Source organism: Lynx rufus, unplaced genomic scaffold (genome assembly GCF_022079265.1).
Source record: "Lynx rufus isolate CCGP_SWC_20201006 ecotype Redwood Valley unplaced genomic scaffold, mLynRuf1.p SCAF_4, whole genome shotgun sequence".
Lineage (NCBI taxonomy): Eukaryota > Metazoa > Chordata > Mammalia > Carnivora > Felidae > Lynx > Lynx rufus.
Genome location: NW_025814856.1, coordinates 29,385,185 through 29,400,750, shown reverse-complemented (window position 1 = coordinate 29,400,750; position 15,566 = coordinate 29,385,185). Strand labels below are relative to the sequence as shown.

The following is a 15,566-nucleotide window of genomic DNA, read 5'->3' as shown; positions in this document are numbered from 1 at the left end:
CTCTAATAAATATTATATTGAAGCAGCTTAAGTGTCTCTATTTTTTCTACTTGTTAGAAGAAACTGTAATAATGGACCAACACCCACTTTGATCCTGTGCTGAACATGATCCCCGTAATAAAATAACCAAAATGATTCTAGAAAATGTAACATCAGAACAACCAGTATTTACTGTTTAGATGAGAATGGCTGTAAATGATTTTTTTTTTCTTAAAATGAGACACACACATTTATTTAGCAACTTGTTTAATAAACAGTCCACCTTTCAGTATGAGCTTTTAACACTAACACTTCCATGGATTTGGCAGAAGGCAAATTCTTGACCTGGAACTACTAGTAGGTTTCAAAGTGACAACCTGAGACTCGTCAGCAGATTGTCAGATCCTGACCGTCATTGAGAAGGTAATGGGACACTGGGAACATACCCGATTCCTAAAGTTCCTGAAACGATCTGCATATTCTTTAATATTCAGCTGTACTAAACAGGTTCTTTTGAAAGAGCATGTGAAGGAGTTATCACTGCGCCTCATTTTGAGTGGTATTTTTCTGCTTCATTTTCATTTTCAACACCGATCGGATATGGTGCTCTTCCTAAAAGAAACTGTTCCCACTTGGGAATATATTCTTCTACTGATGCCCAGTAAAGAGTCTGGAAAAAAAAAAAAAAACAACATCCAAAAGTAAAAAAGCATATCAAGCAATTGAACTTGGCTCTTCATAATAGTCTAAATGTTTATTCACTGAAGTGTGTGTATGCGTGTACACACACACACATGCACACATAGACGTAGAATGCACTTCCTCTACAGAATATTTTATGTTAATTTTAGAAAGAAATCTGGCTACTTACTAGTGTTAATTTTCAAATTTCTCAGTAAAACCAGAGCCTGGCAGAATTACAGGTTTTAGGATTTTATTGTGATTTTACACGCCCTCTTGTGGCCAACCTTGTGATTATTACCAGTGGAATCATTTATGGCTACAGTCATTAAATGTTTTCGGTTACTGTTCCAAATCTCCTACCAAATGATTACGTGTACTGAAGTTATTACAATGAAATGATTAAACATGAACAACTGATTTATAGTTGGCCTAAAAAGATTGGACCTGCGATGAGCTCAGGAACTGAAATGTAACCAGTACAGGATTCAGGTGAATGGACTCCTTAATTTTAAGGGGAGAAACATTTAAAATATGCATCCATTATACCTTTTAGAAGAGCACTCGTTATGGTAAATTGTAATTTCTTCCCAATTTTTTTTATATTGAGAAAAAATAATATAATGTAACCACTTTTCATTTAAATGGCTTAGAAATTGAGATACTGTATTAATGGCCTGCCTATAGCAAGTCTGTAAGCTACAGAGGCTCATGCAAAGATCACCATATAGTTTCTAGAAGCTTTGATGGTTTTTTGCATGACTGCTCTAACAAAGCCAAACAAAAGTAAACTACCAAAAATCTCTATCCTTGCAGGGCATTTTATAGGAGATTATCACTATGAATCTCATTTTGGGAAATTCAACCAAAGAATTCCATAGCATTAACAACACATAATGATCCACTCTGCACATTAACAAGGTACAGGAGTTCTGAAAGTTGAAAATGGTGAGCGGTTCTACATATCTATCTATCTATGCATGTGGTCTGAGAAGTAGCCTGAAACACTTAAAATAGAGGTCATCCTGCTGTGCAAGACTAGCTCAGAAAAATACCAACCATCGCCTGTGGTTGGGAGTTTCTCCACCATTCATGGCTGGATTAACCCCTATTGTGTGGGCCCCATATAGGCCAGAGCAAGGTATTGGAGAATTCAACAAAGAAAAAGACATGCCCAAGGCACAACTTTGTACCAGAGTTCTTTCTATCCTTGATCACTGCCTCTTCTTATTACTCTAGATGACACAGAAAATTGAAGGGCAAATTCTCATCCTTTAATTTTGAGTCTATTCACATCTCTGGTTAGGCAGCAAGCAAATTGTATTTGAAAAAGGTCATTAGGAATATAAAATTAAACTATTCTATATGGAGTAAATTTCCTTTCATCACAGATATATTCATATACCAAGTAGGATTTATTTTTGCCAACAATCTTCCCAATCTGTTCTTGAACTGAGCAAAATAAAACAGACAAAAGCCACACTATACTGCATGATAATATGCATTGAAATAGCATTGGTTGAAAATTGGTGAAGGGACTAAACTACTAACATTAGCCAACAGGAAAAGCACTTTGGTTAGGCATGCTGTCATCTTAAGATTTAGTGCATAGTGTCTCTCATGGTTTAACAGGGTAGTTGTTTCTAGATGAAAAGATATAGGATTTTAAGAAAATTTTCATGTGACACTTTTTTTTTTCTTAACATCAAGATACTTATCAGTCACCTACATACAAAGCACAGCACTGTGGACATGTAAGGATCAATCAGACATATCTTGTTTATTTTACTGAATAAATAAGTCTGGGAAATACATACATAGAACCACAGTTAATTTACAACGTACTCATAACAGCATGGGGTCTCTTCTTATACTTTTGATCTTTAAGATTCTCACCTCAAGAGAAACCACCTCTGGTGATGGAATTGGGTGACTCCGGGTCTGTAGAGACTTTTCTGCTGCTTCTATATCCTGTGATAGGTATCAATGTTATAGAAACAAAATGTATTTACATAACACATACAAATGGCACCTGTAATAGCAACATCTATATCCCAAATCTCTCAACTCTTCTCTGGATATACAGTCTGAACTGAAGGAAGGTCATTGAGGTAGGAGGAGACTGATCACTGGCTAGGCAACCAGTTTCAGATCGAGAACAGAGCATTTCTTATCTTAAAATAAAAAGTGGGGGTAGTGTCGAGAGCACTTTCAAGGTCTTCCATTTCATTTAAAATAGTAAATGGCAATAATTCTTGAAAAATGGACTTTCTTATAAAACTGCTCAGGATACTACCTTAGCCCTAATACCATTCAAAACTGCCAGGTGGATAAAACGGTCAAATATTCCGACACTAAAAACAGATATTTTGTGTTTTTTAAAAAAATTTTCTTTTAACATTTATTTATTTTTGAGACAGAGACAGAGCATGAATGGGGGAGGGGCAGAGAGAGAGGGAGACACAGAGTCGGAAGCAGGCTCCAGGCTCTGAGCCATCAGCCCAGAGCCCGAAGCGGGGCTCAAACTCACGGACGGCGAGATTGTGACCTGAGCCGAAGTCGGACGCTCAACCGACTGAGTCACCCAGGCGCCCCTAAAAACAGGTATTTTGACACTGCACTAACCTTAAAAGTGAAGTGTTCTGGGCCAGATCATGGAAGTGGTATATTAATGTCAAACATTTCGGTGTTCTTTTTATTTTATATTCATGCAAATTCTCCACATATTGAAAAGAAAGACCATGAGGCACCTCCGTACTTTGCAGCAAAAGCCTTTTCACTACACTCTAGATTTTTAGTACTAGATTTCTAGGGCAGTCTCGATGGCCAGCTTTACTGCTACGTTGTGCATCATTCATCTGATGGCTTTTAAGCGCTGGGCTTTAATTTGTAGTTTAATTCGTGGGTGTGTGCATTTGCTCTTATGGTTGTAGAAACACAAGGGTAATTAATTACACTTAATTCATACTCTGGTAAAGATGTTACCTTGATATGTGGATGAAGTGTATGCCCAGAAATGTAGAACATTCCAAGTCGTTAGTGAAATGCTGAGCTCTGTTTCATGCTCCCCACATTGGCACCTATGTTGTCTTGTGCTTGCTTATGTTTGTCAAGTTCACAGAGGCCTTGGCTCAAGGCTGTGTAAATTTTGTCTCTCCTTTGAGCTTAGTGAGTTGATCGAAAAGAGAAAGTTCTCTGATCCATGTACAAGCATTGGAGCAATCCAAGTACAGGGCTGTTGGACAGACGGAGAGCGATGGAAAAGGGCGTGGGAGTGGGGTGTGAAGAATCCAATGCTGAACAGGAGAAAAGAGCGAGCAGATGGTAGCGGCGGGAGCAAGGAATGGGTGTGAAATGTAAAAGGGAAAAACAGGAAATTCCCTAAAGGGACTCCCCAAAGTTGCACAACCATTAATGCACCTGCTGTCTAGAAGAAGGTGATTTGAAGGGGAAAACCAGCAATTTAGGGATCAAAAGCCCACCTAATAGCCCTGTCTATTCCCCACCAGAAGTTTGTAGCTGAGACACATGCTAAAGAGCTTTTGATGCCGATGCTACACTGAATAGTGAAGATTAACTCTTCTGTGATTGCACTGAGATTGTACAAGGTCCTGGAACTGTTATAAACCAAACAAAAGAATCCTAACTCCATTTACACCATTATTAGAATAGTTATAAATTTACTGTTAGTGGTAGATCTAGGTGCCACTTGCACCTATACACAAGATTATAAACCTTTGCCTTAAAGACCAGAAAGTAAGGATATTGAATCTCTCTCCTAGAAGAGCAGATTTGCAATGAAAGAGTAGACATGAGCAGGGATCTGTGGCCTGGTAAGACAGGCCTGTTGTGAGTAACTTGACTGTCAGCTCCGAAGCATTTCGACAAGGGATTATCACCCTTCCAGAGAACTTCTTTCTCAAGTGAGATTTTACTTTCTTAGCTGTTTTGCTTACCTCTCTGCCTCCTACTTCTCTTTCTCCTTAGCTGGCTCCTTTTTTCTCTTCTTAATCTGAAGTGTGGGCTTTCTTAAGATTTGTGACATCTGTCCTCATCTTTTTACTTTTGCTCTCTCCAAGACTGCCTCTTATCTAGCTTCAGCTCTTAATGTAGAGGGACAGATAACTTATCTTCCTAGCCCTTATTCTTCAACCTAATAAAACAGTCCTCCTGACTGTACTGAATATACAATAGTGGGAGTTCTCCTCCCCCGGACACCGATGCTGCATCTTCTATCTTCAACTCTTCTTATTCCCTGACATTTAAAAATGCAAAGGTCCGTAGACTGATCCTTCAGGATGTCTCCTCTAGTTTGTCCATGCCATCCTGTGCTATGGCCTTATTATTACTTACTTGTTCAACAAATATGACTTGGACCCAGGCTTAGACTATGTCTCATTTCAACCTCATATGAAATTGATTAGTTTTGCTAAAATTACTACTTTAAATATGTCTTTACCTACTTAAAAAAAAAAACATATCCACTACACAGAGGACAAAATATGAATTCCTCAGCCTGACTGAAAAATCTCTACCTTCTGTAGCAAGTTATATCATATTATTTTCAATGAAGAACCTTCTCTTTGACTATACACTGCAAGATGATAAGGACTATGTTTGCTACTACCTTTAAGCATCCGAGAATCTTTTTTTTTTTTTTTCAATGTTTATTTATTTTTGGGACAGAGAGAGACAGAGCATGAACGGGGGAGGGGCAGAGAGAGAGGGAGACACAGAATCGGAAACAGGCTCCAGGCTCTGAGCCATCAGCCCAGAGCCCGACGCGGGGCTCGAACTCACGGACCGCGAGATCGTGACCTGGCTGAAGTCGGACGCTTAACCGACTGTGCCACCCAGGCGCCCCATGCATCCGAGAATCTTATAAAGTGTGGGGCATGTACTAAACACTTAAATATTCACTACATAAATAAATGATTAAGGTGTCAAAAGTTTCCTGAGTATAAATGAAAAGCTTAAAAAAAAAAAAAAAGTACCCATGGGGGTTGGGGGGAAGAAGAAAAAAAGCAGGTGAAAAGAGGGTAGACTTACCTGACTAGACCTTTTTATCTTGTTTTTTACAGACCTGTCACTTGATACATATCATTGAAAAATTGATATAGTTACAGAACAAATGAAAAAGCAATCCCTAAAAGTTGAAAACAAAAGGAAACAAACCTGTTGTCTATTTGGTGGCATAGCCACATCAAGAAAAAGTACATCAGGTGGTCTTAGAACACGGTATTTTGACTGAACATCCATAGTGAGATGTACCCCAAGGACAAAAAGAATTGTAAAAAGTTTCTGACTGAGAGCCATAGACTGTAATCATACTGTTGCTGGTAGTGCTGTCTATATCACGGGATACAGTAAATGACTATGAGGTTGGTACTGGGAAATTACTTGCGAACTGAGATTTTTGGTTTGAGGAGGGAAAAAAGAGTTAAAGGTTGATGATTTTAAGTTAAAAGTCTTGGAATCATGTGATCGAAATGGAATTACTGATACGAGCTCTTGCTGACTTTTATCTTTTTTTTTTTTTTCAATTTTATCTTTAAAAAAAGTTGTAAGAAACACCCGATCAAGGGCTCTAAATATACATTCCTATCAAAAGGATCCAGGGCTCCTTGGAGCAAAGTCCAATTCCAAATGCGTATGATTAACCTGATAGATATCATCGTACCAGAAAGAAAGTAAACTACCAAGGACTGTTAAGATCAGGTCAGAGGCATTCACGAGCTACCTTGGAGGTTTCCACTTGGTAAAAATGGGACAGTTGGAGCATCAGTGGGAATACAGATTGAACACTGCAGCCATATTTAAAAACACCAATTTGTCACTTTTGGAGGATACTAGAGAATCAACCTGTTATTTTTGAAAACTAAGTACAGAGAAAAGAATCAAGCACTCATCATGCTTGTTCCTATAGGAAATGTACTTCAGTATAACCAACTATCTGCTGAGGGCAGGTTCATCTTCTTGTAAATGATCAGTAATCGAATAAGAAGGAATAGAAGAATGCAAATATCACTTTTTGCAAGCCCTGATAAGCATATGTAGGCCACGATCACCAGTGACTGCTAACATTCCAGAAGGAGAGACAACCAGTCATTACAAAAGTGTTCTTCCCCCAAAACACTGAACCTGAATGTGATCAGGTCTCTAGAAATGCAGAGCATTAACATGTGGTTGCTGAGAATTTGAAATGTGACAAGTCTGAGTCAAGAAGCGCTGGAAATGTAAAATACACACTGAATTTTGAAGGCTCAGTAAGAAAAAAGAACAAGGTATGTACTAACTTTCAGGAGCAATATATTTGAAATATGAAAATTTTAATGTTTCATTTAATGTTTCTTTTAACCTTATTAAAAATGGTTACTAGGAAATTTTATAATACTTGCGTTATATTTCTGTTGCACAGCACAACTTCATCCTATCAATCTATGTCAATTATGGGGAATAGAGGAACATACTAAATGATACTTCAGCAATGTAATTAGTAATATCCAGATTGTGAGAAGCTCTATAGGAGAAATGAGCCAATTCCTTCAACAAAGAAATTCAAAGGGGGTCAGAAAAGAAAGGGGTGGGGCATAGGGAACTTCTAGAGATTAGAGAAACCTGTCAATTACATACTGGATTTTATTTGGATCCTGATTCAAACAAATGTAAAACCATGTTGATAAGTTAATAAGGGAGGGACATCTGGGTGGCTCAGTCTGTCAAGGGTCTGACTTCTGGTTTCTGCTCAGGTTATCTCAGGGTCTGAGTTTCGAGCTCTTTATCAGGCTCTGCACTGACAGCAAGGAGCTTGCTTGGGATTCTCTCTCCCTCTCCCTCCTTCCTGGTTCGTGCTCTTTCTTTCTCAAAATAAATATGTAAACTTAAAAATATTTAAAAAGTTAATATGGGAGACGGGCATCTCAACTGAATATGTGAGGAATTGTCAATTTCTTAAGTTGATCGTGGTATTGCGATTATACTTTGAAATAGCCCTTATCTTTGATAAACACTGAAATAGATGTACACCAAAGTGTTTATAGATGACACAATGGCATGCCTGAAGATTAGCTTCAAAATAATTTGAGGGGCAGGCTGGGGGTGAAGGTGAGGAGTGTAGATGAAACAAGATTGGCTGTGTTTTGATAATTACTGAATCTGGGTGATAAGCACATGGAAGTTCATTCTTCGATTTCCTCTTCTACATAGGTTCGCAATTTTTCATAACAATTAAAAAACAAGTTTCCAGTATGGATGGTGGTGTAAACGTTACTCTATGGCAGTATTCAGCAGCCTCTATAAATGAGTTGACTCATGATTAGGAAAGGTAAACTGTGAGCACAAAAAAGTCATGTACTGCGATTTCTTTCTTTTCCCCTCACTAGACCTGTCCCTCCCTCTCAACCCAGCAATGGGTATGTCCCTATAAATCTATGCAGTGATGCCAGCTCTGGCTGGGCTGGGTCTAATCGTTTAATGTGCTCAAGGTGCAATTTCTGGGATTGCAAAAAGAAGATACTTAGGCATGAGATACAGGGTCACTGGTACAAGCAGCACTTAAGCATTTGTTAAACTCGCTCTTCACTGGATTTGGAGAAAGTGAGAAATGTGAGTAGGGAAGAGGAGAGATGGGGTCCTGTAAGTTATTGGCCATCCTGGGGGGGCAGCTGGTTCAAGGCTCTAACCGGCAGCCACCCCAAGAAGGCTTCCGGGATGCACCTTACAGGAAGCATCTGCCATATCTCTAGTCTGCTGTAGCACACTCCTGTTCCTTCTCACCCTGGAATGTTTGTTCATTTTCTTCACAAGATGATGTTTGCTACCACAAAACTGACTTTTTGGGTTAAACAATTTTGTCACTGGTGGTGGGGGTAAGGAAGGAGGTGGAAAGAGATGACCTTTTACATCCTGGAAGTATTTATGGAAACAGAATTCTCTCTTCCAAATCGATTTTGTTCTTAAAAGGCAGATAAATTTCATTTTATTTCATTTCTGGAAACTAATAAGCTAACAATCCATTATCATTTATGATACTTACTGACTAAACCCTCAGTGTGAGTTTTCTTCTCTACGTAAACTCATGTTCATTCTTTTACTAATATGCTTGAACAGTTTGGGATTAGTCTTTTCATTATCATCCCATTTTAAAGACATTCTTTGATACTCTTGCTAATTTATTTTTCCAAATGCATTTAGAGAAATTTTGTTGGGTTTGATGTGAAATTTTTGTGGGGTTCTATTGAATGTAAAAATAACATTGTGGGGTGCCTGGGTTGCTCAGTCGGTTAAGCCTCTGACTTTAGCTCAGGTTGTGATTTCACAGTTTATGAATTCGAGCCCTACATTGGGCTCACTGCTGTCAGTGAGGAGCCCGCTTCAGATCTTCTGTCCCCTCACTGTCTCTGCCCCTCCCCCACTCATGCTCCCTCTCTCTCCCTCTCTCAATAATAAACCTTAAAAAACATAACTTTGTGACAACTGGTGTTATAAAAATAATAGTTAAAAAATAATAGTTTTCCCATCAGGATTAAGGCATATGTCTCCATTTAAATTTTCTCTTGAATCTCCCATTGAAATGTAGTAATTGTAACAGTCATGTATGTCCCTTGTTAAGAGCATTCCCAAGTATTTTATAATTTCATTGCTAATGTGAATGTGATCTATTTTCCAAGTATATCTATAGGATTGTTACTGATATTTTTATGTTTACTTTCTATCCATTAATTTTACTCAACTAATACTAGTTTGAAAACAACTTTGGCTTGTCTACATATACAGCCATATCGTTTAAAAATACTAGTGTTATATCTTCCTTTCCAAAAATCAAGGCTTACTCCCTGTCATTTGGATGCTCTGACCAATATAAGAAACACTTAGGTCAAATAATGGATGCTGATAGAGCTCATCCTTATATTGTTATTAGTGTCTTTACAAGAATGCTTCCAAGTTTTAGTGGAACCATTTTTAAAGTGTATTCTGGTCTTAAGTACATAATGTGATGTAACTGAAACTGTTCTTGACCAGGGGTATTAGGAGTAGTTAGTTACCTTATGGTTTCCTCAGCTCTAAATTAAGGCAATAGCAGTGGTCAGTGGTTTTCACCATTCCTTAGAGTGACAATAGAGCAGACAAGGAAGGGCAAAATGGGTGGGGCTTTAGGCCAAAGCAGGTCCATTTTTACTTTAATCTTGAAGAAAAGTTTTTATGCTAAAAAAAAAAAGTATAACCTTCAATGAGAAGTGAATCTATATGCTTTTAAAAGTTGCTCCCAACTGAATATTCTGTAATCAAGTCTTATTTATGTCACTTGCACAATAATCTCTTTACAGAGTTTCAAACAAAATAATAAGAGGGAAAGCAGGATAAAAAAATTGCATATACAAATATTTAAAGTATGTTTTTAAAAAAAGTGAAGAGACTGCATGTCTAACAGCAAACACACTGTATCTGTTTATGAAAAGACTGACAGGGAAAATACAAAAAAATACTAATTTCTAGCTGGGTGGGGTGATATGGAAAAAAAGCTATTTCAGGGGCTCTGAGTGGCTCAGTCAGTTAAGCATTTGACTCTTGACTTTGGCTCAGGTCATGATCTCATAGTTCATGGGATCGAGCCCCTCATTGGGCTCTGTGCTGACAGTGCAGAGACTGCTTGGGATTCATTCTCTCTCTCTCTCTCTCTCTCTCTCTCTCTCTCTCCCCCCCCCCCTTTGTCTGCCCTCCTCTGCTCATGCTCTCTCTCTCAAAATAAAGATTAAAAAAACAATAACAACAACTATGCTAGCTCATCTTCTTTACACTTTCAAGTTTATTACAGTGAGAATATATTTTATTATCGGGGGGAGAAAAACCATACCAAAAGACTATGAAACTAGGTTCATTATCTTCCTTCTGGATAGGACAATGATTTCTTAGCTATTCTTCTTTAATCTAAGCTCTCCATTCTTCAAATCACATTACATCGGAATAGGAGATGAATCTTTTCTTAAATACCCATATGTTTCTTATATAAGTCTCTAGTTTTCTTTTGCTCAAACATGTCTAGTACTGTATTATCCCTATATATCAAGTCTCAGATTCTTCAGTTGGGTCTCACAAAATCTATCCAACCTTGCTTCCTGTGGCTTTACGAGGTAGTTAGCTCAGGGTCCCGTGAACATTAATTGGACTATTCATTCTTCTGGGCTTGGTTCTTCTGTAAGAATGCAGTGGAATACCTTACCTTGTGCCTATTCAAACACCGTTCCAGCTTAGCTTCCACTGTCAGACTTGTTAGAACATTTTAGCTTTTGATGAGTTTTTATACTTAGTCCCGCAGTGCTGAGGATTCCACGTAACTGAATGTTTGATCTCCTAAGGTCTCCTATTTTGTGTGTGACAACCTCAACCTTAGGTTATCAGTTAAGCCTATGAGCTACTGGATGTAAAGAACTCTGAATTCTTTTGTTGACTCCACCTTCTGCTGAGAACTAGCTTAGTAGTAAGGACTCCGGGCATTCACCAAATACTTGCTCACTAAAAGGAAGACAAACTTGAAAAATCCGAATAACACCTGTACTTGTTGCAGGTAGGTAGCAGTCAAGCCTTCAAGCCTTCTAATTTAGTTTTTCTGAATTTTCACAGCAAATTCCAGATTATCCTATATATTTCCATTTAAAAATAAATATTGCAAACACCATTGGGCAAGTAAGACATATGGCAACATAGAATGCTTTGGTAGCACTATGGCTGTGACTTAAATTACTGTGGATCAAACTGCCAGAAGCTGAGAAGATAACTGAATTTCCCTCTTCCTTTATCCTCTAGTGACTACAGAAGATAACTATATCATGCCTATCGATGAAAATATTTAACAATAAAAAACTGAAAACACTGCTTTATAACTTAAATAATATAGCCTTACTACCAAATGTTTTAGTCATAGGATCTCTTGGAAGCTTGAATGGAAGCAAACTTTAGGGTTTTAATTATGGATGAAGCCATACAATTCTGGAAGCAAAGTATAGCAAGCAGCCAAAAATGTTACACATATGATTTTACTCCAAATGGGCACATTGGCCAAATGGTGAGGCCCTGCGCAATCACATACTTTGACCACCTCCTCCATCACTATCAAGAGAGATCTGGGAAATCTGTTATCTGTTAGATATGAATTCTGTGTGTTGACTGTGGCCCCAATAGGGCAAAATCAAATTGTTCTCGTTTTTATGAGGATAGTTTTGAGTTGGATCTAAAAACATTATAGGTACTTCATGGGGTTTTAGAATCTCCCGATAAATAAAAGAAGATAGAGAGCTGTATCTTAAATTTATTACGTCTTGCACAAAGGTGACCTTTAAATTCGTTCCGTGGGCACTGATTTTTCTGGTTGATTAAAAACACTTAGCTTAAGCAAACTTCCATTTTTTTTTTCATTAAAAAAATGAGAATCCATATGCAACTTATCTAACATGGGTTTAAAAACTAGATGGTACTTCGTTAATTTTATTCAAAACAAATTATATACATCAAAATTATGAAATTCACTTAAAACCTTTTTTGCATAGGTGAGGGAAGATATCTAAAATCAATGAAACTTACCTTTAAAAGACTAAGGTTCCTTTTAAGAGCAGTTTGAGCTGCTTGTATCTGAGATGCCTTTTCCTTGTTTTCATCTAGAAATTTATTCTCCATTTGTTGAAGTAACATTAATCTTTGTGATACTCTAGAAAAAAGGAAGATTATATAAAGTTTTTTTTTAAGGGAACATTTTAGCTTGTTCAATATGGAAGTACATTTCTTAATTACACCTCAATTCAAGTTCAACGTATTTTGAAAGCCAACTACTATGTCAATTATTAAGACAGTAGAAAATTAAGATAGTTCAGTAAGTCTTAAATATGGGTAAAATTATTTTCATTAACGTATCTACTGTAAGTACATGCTTCTGGTTTTTTTTTGTTTTTTTTTTTGTTTTTTTTTTTTTAGCCTCTATGGTCTTTGCAATTATTTTAGAGTGTTAAAACATGTTTTAATTTTTTGGTGAAAATGCAAACTGTAATACATATCCCTTTGTACACATACTTATATATACCTCCCCACACACATACATTGATATAACTTGCTATACGAAACCTTCTGCTTAACACTTCAATACCCCTGAATCTCATGTTACACATTTAGAATTGCGCTAAACTTCCATATGTTTGAAGAAGCAATAAAAATATTTTTTTCCTCTTTTTCCAAGAGAAAGATGATGGTTCCATATATGAGTGAGAGGCTGTGTGTATGTATGCATACTCACAACAAGGTGAAACAGTAATTGAAGAAAGATGTAAAAAGTTGTAAGTAAATTATCAAACTGCTTTGTTTTATATATTTTAAAAGCGTCTCATTGGTCAAGTCATCATTTTACAAGTTTTTTGGCCCTCTTAAATGATTAATTAAAAAAATGTCAGATGATAAAAAATACATGAGGGTAGAATTAAAATTGAGTAATTTGAACATTTTTTATAAGGAAAATACCTTAGAAAGCCAAGGAAGGGGGCCTGGTAATGAACTGAAGAAAAGAAATTAATTAAAGAAAACATGAGAGCCCACAGAAAGAGGTGGAGATGGTTGATATCAATATAAGTACTGGACTGGTTATATAATTTGTAAGGCCTAATGCAAAATGAAAATATGGGGCTCCTTTAAAAAAAAAAAAGTATTACACGTTTGAAGACAGCAACATTAGACCATTAAACCAAGCCTGCTATGGGTAAGAGGTTTAGAGAAGTCCATTAAATACCAGTGAGGAACCTAGAAAGGTGAGAAGGGTAAATTTATCTAGGTAATAGCAAAGCAAAGTAAAAAGAACATAAATAACCCTTTTAATCTTTATTATTCTTAAGAGACAGTGACGCTCCCTAATACCAAATCTCTCAAGTGTTAGAAAATTGAAATGACACATTTTCAGATTTTTAAGTCTGTTCACACAATATTTCACTAAGAAAGCCAGCACAATGTATTCATTTAGATAAGCCTTTAAAAAAAAAAACCTTACATTTCTTCATGTCTTTTAGAAAGGCGAATTTCTTGAGCAAGCAACGAAGTCATCCTTAGTCAAAGCTGCCTTATAAGCTTTCTGCTAAATAATAAAAACATGTACAGTTACTTCTACTACATATCCTCAGTTTTTCAAGAGTTGATGGTTTTATTACCTCAACCCATTGATTCTCTCAGAATTGAAAAATAAAAATTGAGATGTAATGCATAAAATGAGAGAATGCACTTAAAACCATTTTTATTTACGATGTGCAGCGTTTCATATGCCAGGTGCATCCCCAAACACCATGAATCAGGTAAACTAAACATTTCACATTTCTTCCTCTTATTTCCTCACACTTTAACCTTAATCTGAATTGAAAACAAACAAGCAGCTGGTACTAAGACTAGTAAACATTTTATTGAATCAACAGAAAGAAAAAAAAAATCCACTCTGTAAAATTCAACACAGGAACACCATCTCTCATGCATGTGCATACACACATAGAAAGGCAAACAAGTATGAGAACCAACTGGAAACTCATGGTCTTTCTTTTATTGGAAGACTGCCCAGTTCTACCATCTCTTTTCCAAATAAGAAAGTATTTTTCATGTGTAACTGCGGTGGAAAAGCACAATTGTTCCCTTCACTGTACCCTGAGTGCTCAGGAGTCCTGTTTGGGGAGTTTGGGAAAGCCCATTTTAATGGCACATGAGCAAGCTCACCTTGACTGAAGAGCCTGGATCAGTACTGATAAAAGATCAAGTGCAGTACTTTGAAGGCTGGGAGCCTGAAGGCAAATCATCTGGCTGGGTCAAAAGCCAAAGGTGACTGTCCTAAGGGAGAAAAAAAACAGGAATGAAATTCTTTCCTTGGGCGAAGCACTGGCTTTCCTAAATTTTATGAATTAAATACTGTCGCTAATCTCGGAGTGTCCAGCGCTGACAGACTGAGCTCTTCCTTCTGTGTACATGCATGGAGGTGTAGGGCCCTGAGCCCAGCCAAGGAAACACTGCCCTGCCCTCATCGGGTTTCCTTCTAAAGGAACCGCTGTGTTTTGCTCAGCACCGCGGACAGCAACCTCTCCAGGCCCGCCCGCAAAGATCTAGTTACAGATACGTTCCTCTAAGATCACTGCAGGCCACTCCTCGCCGCATTCCTCCCACTTTCCATTGCAGCGTCAAGGAAATCCCGGAAAGTTAGTCCATGGTAACTTCTCTTCCGTAAGCCCGCCATCAGCACTCCAGGCAAACCCCAAGATAAATACTGCCTTTCGAACCGAAGATCCCCATGGTCTGAGAGTCCTCAATCCTCCGACCACTCCAACTCCTGCTCAGGACTCAACGACCTTTCCTCATCACCCCAGCCCTTCCCCGTTAACAACATTCTCCCCCCACCCGCCGGCCCTGCGGACACCTGCGCCGTTCTCGGACAGTCAGGGCCCCCACCCGCGGCCTGTAACGCCGTGGGACTCCACTCACTTAGCCGCGCTTAGACCTTTTCCGTAAAGGCGTCCGCTACAGTGCGGACGCTGGGTCCCAGCACAGGCCTGGGCGTGGTCACGCCGCCATGATTGCGCACGCGCAACGAGGTGGCGTAATCACGTTGCTATAAACGGCGGACCTCTGGCGCGGGAGTTTTCCCAAAACGGTAGCTGCGAGCCTTGCGAAAGCGTTTGGCGGTAGCTCAATTTCAAGGCCTTTTAAAATGAGACCTGTATCCGTTCAAAAGGCTTCAGAGAGGGAAGCTAGAAAGTCACGGAGTATGGAAATGGGGAAGCCCCCTTCAAGGTACTCCAAAGGGATTGAATGGTCTTTACAGTGAGTAAAAGCACTTTAATTCAAAGAGCTTCACCCTGGTGTTCCGTTGCTGAGCGGGGGAGCGGAGCCCCTGTTCGCACCCA

At 38.3% G+C, this 15,566-nt stretch overlaps 1 protein-coding gene across 1 annotated transcript; it reads right to left on the bottom strand.

Moving 5' to 3' along the window:
* Positions 1 to 263: 263 nt before the first annotated feature.
* Positions 264 to 14,493, bottom strand: CUNH3orf14 (chromosome unknown C3orf14 homolog). Its single transcript, XM_047097563.1, has 5 exons — positions 14,389 to 14,493; positions 13,682 to 13,765; positions 12,238 to 12,361; positions 2,557 to 2,631; positions 264 to 649 (listed from the first exon to the last, which is right to left on the bottom strand). Exons 2-5 carry the CDS (start codon positions 13,732 to 13,734, stop codon positions 527 to 529), a joined length of 375 nt encoding a protein of 124 aa, XP_046953519.1. The 5' UTR covers positions 13,735 to 13,765; positions 14,389 to 14,493; the 3' UTR covers positions 264 to 526.
* Between the last annotated feature and the right edge of the window lie 1,073 nt (positions 14,494 to 15,566).